Below are 10,879 nucleotides of genomic sequence, written 5' to 3'. Positions count from 1 at the left end.
GGGCGACCAAATCCAGGAATTTTGACCTGCCAGCTGCGGGAAACGGAATTGCGCGCCCTAAATTCCTATTGAGAATGGGTAGTTGGCGAATAGATTCATTGATGTTTCCTAGCCTAGGTTGCAGATTGAGGAAGATGTGTTATGGGCCAATTAATCTTGGCAAGGTTTTCGACAAAATACATTTGCCCTGTATTAAAAAAAAAACCTTGAGGATGAGGACCAAAAAAGTGTTCCGACGACATGGAACAGTGAAAGTGTGGCTATATGGCGAGGACGACAAAGTTGGCGTGGGGAGCTTGGAGGGTAGTAGCTAGTGTTGCTTGTAATATGGCTGGTGTTGGCTCACATAACTTCCATCACATCAGAGTGGAGTACTGGAGGAGGTGCAGGTTGTGACTTTGGAAGTGGTGAAGGAGGCATGTTCCGCTCGGGGGTTATTAGGGAAGGAGCCATCGCGGACTGATACGAAAGACACGTAGATATGAACTTTGTAATTTATTATGGCATAATCTCATTTATTTACGTCATATCAAGATTTTTCACAATGTATTTTAATGTTCCTTGGGATTTCCCACAAAATCACTTTATTCGCGTTATAATTCTGCATGGTATGAAAATCGTGTTTGTTGACTGCCAAAACCCACCGGCGGGCAGCGGCCTTGTCAACACCGTAGAGCCGGGAAGAGCCTAGAGCTGCGGCTGGCTGAGACCCCTCCGAGCGACGGCCCGCAATGCTCTTCTGGTCACACGCGGCGATGCGAAGTGCAAGGGCGTGCCACCTGACCTATACCTGGCCAGGAAGGTGATGGGGATGCCTCGCTTAGTTTCCTGCAGGGCATACATGTAAACATTAAATACGAGCCTCGATCGGCTCTCAGGTTATCCCGTGAATCGGCTCAAAGAGCCGATCCACCCATGATTCGTACGGGGTGCACGAATACTTGGTGGTCCTGCTTGATCAAGATAAAGCTAATGAGATCTACGACGATTTAGGGTTTTCACCGCATAATCGGATCATCCTACTCCGGGTTGGGCCTCGCGGCCACGCACGGTGCTCGTAAGCCGATCCTAAACAAGGCCTAAAAACCAACATGGAGTTGATCCTCGGAACATCCTGTTTAGGACTTGCGAACGCCACCCTACGTGCCACTGGATCCTCCCCCTTTGTAAGGCCTAACTATTGCAGATATTAAACTAATCCTTGTAGAACAAGGAGCAATCGTAACGGATCAGATCTACTAAATAATGATCAAGCGGGGTGCCGCCCCCACACCTGAGATAGGCGTGAGGGCGGCTAGATATGCAAGGGTTGCACTACGTAAGCATGCTTAAACGAAGAACAATGCTAACCCTAACACATCTATGATAACTACGTTGCTCGCCATCAAAAGCGCTTCGATACGAGCAACGCATGAACAACGTGGGGCTTGTGCTGCCTAGATCGCAAGATGCGATCTAGGCAGCATGTCGCTACCCGATAGAAACCCTCGAGACGAAGGAGTTGGCGATGCGCCGAGATTGGTTTGTTTTGGGGTTGAACGTGAGTTGTTGTTTATTCCATAAACCCTAGGTACATATTTATAGTCCAGGGGACTTTCTAATGTGGGCGTGCACCAAACCGTGCACGAGTAAGATTCTATCTCTAAACTAAGATACGATCTAATATGTTACAGATACACGGGCAATTAAACCCAACTTGGTATAACAGGCCGATTCACGTAATCCTCCATGTATATTTCCTTAAGCCCATCTTGATTGCGGCCCACCTCTGACTCGGTTAAATTCTGGTGATAACACATGCCCCCCTGGTTTTGGAATTGGTAATTCCAAAATCACTCTGCTTTCCTTCGTCGGGTCATGTCGTGGCAGAACCGTCGCAGTATCCCTCATGATGATGCCTTGCCTTCTCAACTTCTCCGCGTGACCTGGCAGTTTTTTTTTTTTAGGCATCACTTCCTCGGAAACTGCTGTGGCATTGAATTTCCACTATATCCTCCTTCGATTTAACCGCTCTGAACAGTTCTCCTCTGTATCTCCTTCGCACTAGCACTCCAAAAGCCCTCCCAGCCACCATGTCTTCTTCCTCCTCTGCCCCATCGGATCTTGCCAGCCAATCCTCCACGTCCCGTGAGCCGACGCCGGAGTACAACGCGGCGGCGGTCCACGCGGCCAACACCCGCCGCGCCATTGCGGCCGGGGAGGAGCCAGACCACAACTTCTCCATCTGGTCCGAGGACGACAAGTCCTCGACGGATGGGGAGAGCGACCTCCGCTTCCTCGCCGGCGGGGAACCGGAGGAGGAGAGCGATCACGATCGCTTCTCCTGGGATGACTTCACCTCCTCCGAGGGGGTGAAGGAGGAGGAAGAGGAGGAGGAGGACGGCGACGAGAGCTCCTCCGACGAGCCGCCGGCCAAGCGGTTCTGCCCTTGGCCGGGCAACCTTAGCGATTTCGACAGCGACGAGGACGACGCTGACGAAGAAGACGAAGACAACGAGGGCCCGGTCGGCGGCCATTGGAGCGACGACGAGCCCGCCGGGAGCAGCGCCGACAGTGGCGACGACGGCGACGACGAGGGCAGTGATGGCCCATAGATAGGACCCCTAGAATAGGGCCAGTAGTAGTAGATGGGGCAATGTATCCCCTAGTATTTCCTTCTGAGAGCAACCAGCTCTTTGATGTAAGAAATCCCGCCTATTAATGAAGAACTTTTTCCCTAATCCGATTTTGCTGATTTCCTTTTGAGCTTAATTTAGCCGATCCTCTCTTATGCTGACCCTGCCGATCCGTCCCCTTCGCCAATGCGCAATGAGCCGATAGCAACGCATCGGTCCTTTGACATTCACCCTTCCATCCTTCAACTGATGATTCTCTTTCCGGTAGATACTGTGGGACTTCCAAGAGAGCCCTTAATTCTCCCACCAGTTTCAGAGATCCTCCTTAGCGAGCGCTCATCGTTTTGTGAAGAAGGTTGCAACAGAGATCAGCCGATGGTATCCCCATCGGCTCTTTAAACAGAGTACCCACTAGGCCTGCTGCCCCCCGAGCCTTACTCGAGGCGAGAATGTCAGAGAAAATGCGCCACAGCCGATCCTTTTTCTTATTCTGACAGCCGATAATCTTCCGTTTCAGCTGAACTAGCCCCACAGATTGGAAATCCTGGATTTGGTGGAGGCTTGATAAACATCGCACAACTAGAGTCGATGGCTATGCATCGGCTGTTTCTTGATTCTGAAGTCGATGCCTGCTGCATCGGCTGTGCTCGAAAATTTTCGAATTTTCATATATTTTTTTCTGTTTTTACGGCCGACCTGTGCATCGGCCCCCATATTCCAATACCCATCACCAGAAGATGAGATTCTTCCGTTGCCTATCCTCGTATTTTATCTACCTGGGTGCCCCCCCGAGCCGATTCTTTCAAGAGAATTGATGGTATCGGCTCTGTTGGATAACACGTTGAACCCAGGCAGAATGGTGGGTGAGGATAATTTTGGCCGATTGCTGGAATCGGCCTCCACGTTGCTTGCTCGGTGAAGGTTTTGTAAGTTCCCTTCATAAATTTTTGGGGCCGATCACAAGGATCAGCCTTGCCCGATTTGCTCATTGGTTTGATCTTGCTATTCGGTTAGGCTGGATAAAACCAACCCAACCTCTGACTTGATGCGCTTGCTGTCGTCCATCTTAAGTGCACCGTAGAGTCGTGGAGCACTAAGCTGCGTCGGCAAGACGAGTACCATGTTTGTGCCAGCCGATGTTTCAACATCGGCTTTCCTCTGTTTGGGGCGCCACTCCATTTTTCGTGGACGACCCTCTTCATCCAGGGTTCGCTGAACCTTTGCAGCCAGATCAGGCCGTGCCTTCCTTAGCGTATGCAGGTACAATCTTTCGGCTTCCTCCAGGCTGCGCAATCGCTGAACCCTGCGCTTTTGGGAACGGCTGAGTCCGTCAGGGCACCACCTTGGCCGGTGGTACCTGTCTTCTTCTACTTCTCCCTCGTCTTCTGAATCCTCCAGATCTGCCCAACGAGGTGACTCAGCGCGTTTGCTTTGTGGCGGGAGAGGTCCTAGGCGCTCGAACACAGACACGTTGGCTGCCTCCTTCTTCTTCTTGTTGCATTCTGGGCAATTGCCGATTGTGGGCAATCGGCTCATTCCTGAATCCCAGCAGTGTCTGAAGAAGGGGCAGTCCCAGTGTCTGGCGTTGTCATCTTGCTCCCTTGATTTTTCCGTGGCACGGCGTTCGTGCTCCTCCTCATCGTGATCATGCCGACGATGTTTTCTGGCTTCTCTCGCCAGATGATCTCCTTCACCATCATAGTTGGTCCGACGGCGTTGGTCATACTGACTCACATATTTGTTGAGGAGGTGATCAGAGAGGGGTCGCTGATATCTTATATTCTTCACCTCTCCTCTCGTGACGTAGCGCTTGCCATCATGACGGAGCCGATCACGTGGAGCGGCCTCCTCTGTATCCTTGCTATGAGAGCAGCTGCCCTCATCTCCATCTCTGCCAGAGTGGTTCCCAGGTCCTACCATGTTGATGCTGAACGAGGGACCTGGTCGGCAACCCTTAGGGTAGGTGACTTCCACCATGTTAACGGCGGGGAAGGGTTGGGTGTCGACCTTCATGGCGTACTCGGTTGAAAATTAGCCGCCCCTTCTCTATCGCCGCTTGGATGTGCCGACGCCACACCTCGCAGTCGTTGGTGGCATGGGAGAGCGAGTTGTGGAATTTGCGGTATGGCTTTCCGTTTAGCTCTTTCGCCGTGGGGAACTTGAGACCTTCGAGGAATCGTCAATCTGTTTCTCCTTGAGCAGGAGGTCGAAGATTTGTTCGGTCTTGGTCACGTCAAAATCAAATCCCCTGGGCGGCCCCGGTGGCTTTACCCATTTGCGGGACACGGGGTTCCTCCCCGAGTCCACTCAGCCACTCGCTACTTCTTGGTCTCCCGCGAGCACTTCATCTTCCTCTCGTATCGACCATGACTATCGCACGCTTGAACTTGTCTTGGTACAGTCCGGGTGGCGCTGTTCATATGCTGATAATTTCTGAACCATGTGCGCCGGCGAGGGATAGTCCGCTTGGGAGGCCATGTCCTTGAGCTGTGTTGCAAGGCCTCGCTACGCCAACTCGATCGCTTCCTTTTCGGTTATACGAACCGAATAACATCGGTTCCTAAGATTCCTGAAGCGCTGGATGTACTCTGTCACCGTTTCCCCGCGCTTCGACGTAGTTGTGCTAGATCGGCAATGCCGGACTCGGAAGCTTCGAATGGTATTGCATATGGAACTGTTCTTCCAATTGCTTCCAAGACTGGATGGAGTTTGCCGGCAAAGAGGTGTACCATCCAAAAGCCGATCCCGTGAGGGACCGTGAAAAGAGCCTCACGCGTAGCTGATCCGACACCGAAGCCGGTCCTAGTTGAGCCAAATATCGGCCGACGTGCTCGATGGAGCTGGAGCCATCCGATCCACCGAATTTGGAGAAGTCGTGGAGCCGATATTTAGGTGGCAGCGGGATCATCTCGTAATCGTCGGGGTACGGCTTGGAATAGCCGATCGCCCTTCTTTTCGGCACCATGCCGAACTGGTCTCTCGCATGGTACCGATCTGATCCGCTGTGCTGGCCGTAGGAGTTGCACTCGAAGATTCGCCGGGGTGGCGTACTTAGCCAGCCATGTTTGCTTTTCCAGCTCGAGCCAACTGCAGGAGCTGGGCTCGGGAGTTTCGTCGGTGTGGCGTACTTAGTTAGCCACGTCCGCTTCTCAAGCTCGTTGCCGACGTTCCTCTCCGTCTTCGCCGGAGTCCCCGATGTTGTGGCCTGGTTTGTGAGTGCCCGATCACCACAATCCGGCACATACGTGCACGCATATCCTTGAGGGATCTCCTTAGGCGCCTCAGCCAAGAACTGGTAGTCACTAGGGTCACCACCAATCTTGTAGACGAGGAATGCCGGTGTAGTCGGCACTTCAGCAGGTGCTGCCAACGCATATGGCAGCGGTGGACGGGACTGGAATGGCAACTCTCCTTGATGAGTCCCGAGAGCTGGTCCCGACGGCGAGTACCGGTGGCTCATGATCTCCTGGATTACGCGCGAGCAACACGCTCCAACACGTTGACCAAGTTTTCGAGTGGCGATGTAGCGAGTGAGCCACCAAGTAGTTGATCTCCTGCCGCAGCCCCCTGGTGCGTTCCTCCGACGGGGCAGAGAGGTCTATCCCATCGAGTGCACCTTGCGGTGAGAATCCCTTCCATCTGATGCCATGGGAACGGGTTCTCTGAAAAGAGCCGATGAGGTCGGCTTCGAGGGTGGCCTTGATCTCGTTGTATTGCTTCTTGAGCTCGTCGAGCAGCTCCTCGTAGGTGACTCGGCGTGCCGTCCGCCATCTCGGATGTAGATGGCGATGTGGTTGATGTAGACGTTTGTCCCACCGGCGTGCCGGAATGTGTTGGACTCGCCAAAACCCACCGGCGGGCAGCGGCCTTGTCAACACCGTAGAGCCGGGAAGAGCCTAGAGCTGCGGCTGGCTGAGACCCCTCCGAGCGACGGCCCGCAATGCTCTTCTGGTCACACGCGGCGATGCGAAGTGCAAGGGCGTGCCACCCGACCTATACCCGGCCGGGAAGGTGATGGGGATGCCTCGCTTAGTTTCTCGCGCAGGCATACATGTAAACATTAAATACGAGCCTCGATCGGCTCTCGGGTTATCCCGTGAATCGGCTCAAAGAGCCGATCCACCCATGATTCGTACGGGGTGCACGAATACTTGGTGGTCCTGCTTGATCAAGATAAAGCTAATGAGATCTACGACGATTTAGGGTTTTCACCGCATAATCGGATCATCCTACTCCAGGTTGGGCCTCGCGGCCACGCACGGTGCTCGTAAGCCGATCCTAAACAAGGCCTAAAAACCAACATGGAGTTGATCCTCGGAACATCCTGTTTAGGACTTGCGAACGCCACCCTACGTGCCACTCGGATCCTCCCCCTTTGTAAGGCCTAACTATTGCGGATATTAAACTAATCCTTGTAGAACAAGGAGCAATCGTAACGGATCAGATCTACTAAATAATGATCAAGCGGGGTGCCGCCCCCACACCTGAGATAGGCGTGAGGGCGGCTAGATATGCAAGGGTTGCACTACGTAAGCATGCTTAAACGAAGAACAATGCTAACCCTAACACATCTATGATAACTACGTTGCTCGCCATCAAAAGCGCTTCGATGACGAGCAACGCATGAACAACGTGGGCTTGTGCTGCCTAGATCGCAAGATGCGATCTAGGCAGCATGTCGCTTACCCGATAGAAACCCTCGAGACGAAGGAGTTGGCGATGCGCCGAGATTGGTTTGTTTTGGGGTTGAACGTGAGTTGTTGTTTATTCCATAAACCCTAGGTACATATTTATAGTCCAGCGGACTTTCTAATGTGGGCGTGCACCAAACCGTGCACGAGTAAGATTCTATCTCTAAACTAAGATACGATCTAATATGTTACAGATACACGGGCAATTAAACCCAACTTGGTATAACAGGCCGATTCACGTAATCCTCCATGTATATTTCCTTAAGCCCATCTTGATTGCGGCCCACCTCTGACTCGGTTAAATTCTGGTGATAACAGTGTTTTAGTTCACGAACCTTACTGAACTCGTGTTAGCCCTAGATTTTTTATAAGTCATTTTTTATTGAAGAAAAGGACCAAAGAAGGGCCTGGAAGTTTGCTGGAGGCCCAGAGCCGCTCCAAAGCACGCTCATAAGGCCCATGCACTCCATGGGGTCGTCTCGGTCCGGTCGCCTTTATCCTTTCACCGCCGCCTTATTTTTTGACCTAAAATCATCTATATAAACCCTCGGGATTTTATTTCATGACGGTTAGAGTGGGAGAAAAGATATACATAAATAGAGAGGTCATAGTCTGCCATCGTGGGAGAATTTGAGGGGGAACCTCTGCTAGGGTTGCCTCTCCTCCATCGATATCCCCTCATCTCTGCTCTTCACCATGAAGAGGTGTAGTCCACCCCCAGACTATTGGTTTGTGGTAGTAAGTTGATCGAATCTCTCCATGTGCTATCATTCTATTAGACCGTATGTGCCGCTCTACATAATTACGGCAATATATATATGTAATTCATATGGTGGATTTTTATTTATGAGAAAATGAACTTGTTGTTTGATATGAGATACTCCCTTTATCCCAAAATAGGATGCCTATAATATTTGGATAAAGTCAAACTTTTTAAACTTTGACCAACTATATAGAAAAAAGTGTCAACATTTTTCCCAAATTAATATTTTTAAAACCATCATGAAATATATTTTCTTATTATGTGCATTTAAAATTGTAGATGTTGATTTTTTTTTTGTACATAGTTGCTCAAACTTTATAAAGTTTGACTTTGACTGGAAAATATAGGCAACCTAATTTGGGAAGGAGGGAGTATATATAGATGCATGTTGTGCTTTCGTTCTACTTGCATATACGACAAATTGCGCTATAGCTTATTGAAATATATGCGGGTTGGTCGGAGATGACAAAAACCATGACTAACTTCTTTGGATGCATGTTATAGGGGAATTATATGGGCCTCCAAACTTTACGCCATGGTTGGGATCAATGACTTGTTGGGTTATATACACTCGTTTAGTCGTTTGGTCTCCTTGCGTGATGAATATGCAGCAATATTCTCTAGAATGGTGGCTCGAGTTTTGCGTCGAACATGGTAAGATAGTGGACACTCTACTCTGCCAAGCAATCTGAAATAAATCTATTACTCCTAGGTTTATTTATTGAGTAGATTTCTTGTTGTCCCAGTAATATCATTAGTGACTTACCTGGTCAGTGGTATCTTGGTACCCAAACCGTCATCTATCTAGGAAGTAAGGGGTTTACATCTATCTCTGATACAGAAGGACCAGGCAGACTTGCTTAATGTTCAATTAAACTGCAGTGAGTGTTATTAGTACATATGTCCTCTACCCTCTAGTGCGTTGCATGGAGTGGCTGGAATGATCATGACGTGACGCACTGCCTGTCTACCTAATGCAACTTTCCTGTAACCCTAACGTGTGTTGTTAGGTGGTTGTTCCCCTATCAACTCGTATCCTTGCTCCACGTACGACCCCTCTTATCATCAATCTATCCGTTGTGCGATCGTCTAATAATCGACCACCCTGATGCAAACATACTCTTTTTTTCAGATAAAACTATCCATATACATCTAAATCATCCATGAAATTCTCTGTCTTCTTCCATCTACCCGTTGTGTGATCGTCCAATAACCGACAAACAAACATACTCTCCTTTTGCATATAAAAATGTCCATATACATCTAAAAGATTGAGAAGAGTGTATGCCCGTTATGTTGATGTAGACACCAAGCTTTTAAATAGCCGAGTATGGCAAATAGCGGCAACCCTCCAAAACAGCTACAAAGACTATTGAGAATCATACTTCCTCCATTCGGAAATAAGTGAATCGAACTTCTTTAAATTTGCATACACCTACACAATAAAACGTATATATATAGAATTCTAGATACGTACAAATTTAAATAAATCCGAGTCACTTATTTCTAGACGAAGGGAGTAGATGATTCTATTTAGTAGCAACATGCTAAACAACTATAGCAGGCTATGGCCGGCTATTTAAAGCTAGAATTTTTATATTCGGCATTGTTTTGGGGAGTATTCTGCAACAATTAATTCCAAAACTGAAGTAATACATATGCATCAAAACATTTTATTCTCTCGTTACATGGACATAAACAAAAGCTAGCAGCTTTAGACAATTTGCTAGTACAAGAAGGAACTGAAATTGTTTGGCGATAAGTTACGAACTGAACGGCAGGCCCGCTACGTACATGCATTCTATCACGTGCCGACGGTGCACCCCGTCGGCTGCGTGAATTTCAGTGACGCGACGGCGCCACCGGTGCCGTTGGGGCCTCCCCCGAGCGGCACGCCGCCGGGTCCGGCAGCGAGCATGGCGGGACAGCTGACGAAGAGGTGGTAGCTGCCGGAGACCCAGCTCCCGACCTTCCACTTGACGCGGCCGTCGACCTTGACCTGCAGCGCGACGTACCCGGCGGCGATGTCCTGCTTCATGGCGTCGGCGACGTACGCGGCCACGGGCACGGACTCCCCGGACAGCACCGGGGACCAGATGGTGACATCCCGATGTCCCTGGTACATGGGCGGCAGGGAGATCGGCACCGTGACGGGCTCGTCGCGGTAGGTGACGAAGACGTCGAGGCGCCGGTAGAAGATGCCGACGTGGTCATTGGGGTTGCGGGAGGCGAGCGTGACCTGCGCAGTAGCGGAGAGTGAGGGGTCCCCGAGGTGGACGGAGCGGAGCTGCAGGTCCTGCAGGAAGAAGGAAGGCTTGGTGGGGCGGAGCGCGAGGTAGACGACGAGCGCGATGAAGGCGACGATGAGGACCAGGGCCAGGAGGCATGCCGCGAAGCCGCCGCAGCAGCGCCGGAGGTGGTGCTCGTGCTTGTGGTGCTTCTCCTTGCTCATAGCTGATTGCTCCGCCTCTGCACTGTGCTCTCTGTGCCTGGTGGTGTGTGTGCGGCTAGCTAGCTAGATACCACTCTTGTGTATTGAGTGAGTGAGTGAGTGAGTGAGTGAGTGAGTGAGTGAGTGAGTGAGTGAGCCGCGCTTTCAGGTACAGGGACCAGGGTACGTGTTAATGGCTTTAAGAATCTGTGGAGATCGATGCTAGGTAACGATGACAGTGCACCGCATGTGTAAAAGTATTTTGGGTTGGATCTTTGGTATGGAGAGGAGGCCACGGAAAGCAACATCTCAACCGAAGAAGATTCTTCTGCTAATTCGATTGGCACGTACTCGGTACTCCCATTCGGCTCTCGGGGCA

The 10,879-nt window shown here is 50.6% G+C and overlaps 1 protein-coding gene across 1 annotated transcript; it reads right to left on the bottom strand.

Annotated features, from left to right (window-relative positions):
- Positions 1 to 9,678: 9,678 nt before the first annotated feature.
- Positions 9,679 to 10,623, bottom strand: LOC124687244 (NDR1/HIN1-like protein 1). Its single transcript, XM_047221045.1, has one exon. It carries the CDS (start codon positions 10,519 to 10,521, stop codon positions 9,874 to 9,876), a length of 648 nt encoding a protein of 215 aa, XP_047077001.1. The 5' UTR covers positions 10,522 to 10,623; the 3' UTR covers positions 9,679 to 9,873.
- Between the last annotated feature and the right edge of the window lie 256 nt (positions 10,624 to 10,879).

The sequence above is a fragment of the Lolium rigidum genome, chromosome 2 (genome assembly GCF_022539505.1).
Source record: "Lolium rigidum isolate FL_2022 chromosome 2, APGP_CSIRO_Lrig_0.1, whole genome shotgun sequence".
Taxonomy (NCBI): domain Eukaryota; kingdom Viridiplantae; phylum Streptophyta; class Magnoliopsida; order Poales; family Poaceae; genus Lolium; species Lolium rigidum.
This window is presented reverse-complemented; position numbering and strand designations above follow the sequence as displayed.

Coding starts and splice junctions, on each gene's coding strand:
- LOC124687244 (XM_047221045.1), bottom strand. CDS start 10,521: ATGAGCAAGGAGAAGCACCACAAGCACGAGCACCACCTCCGGCGCTGC.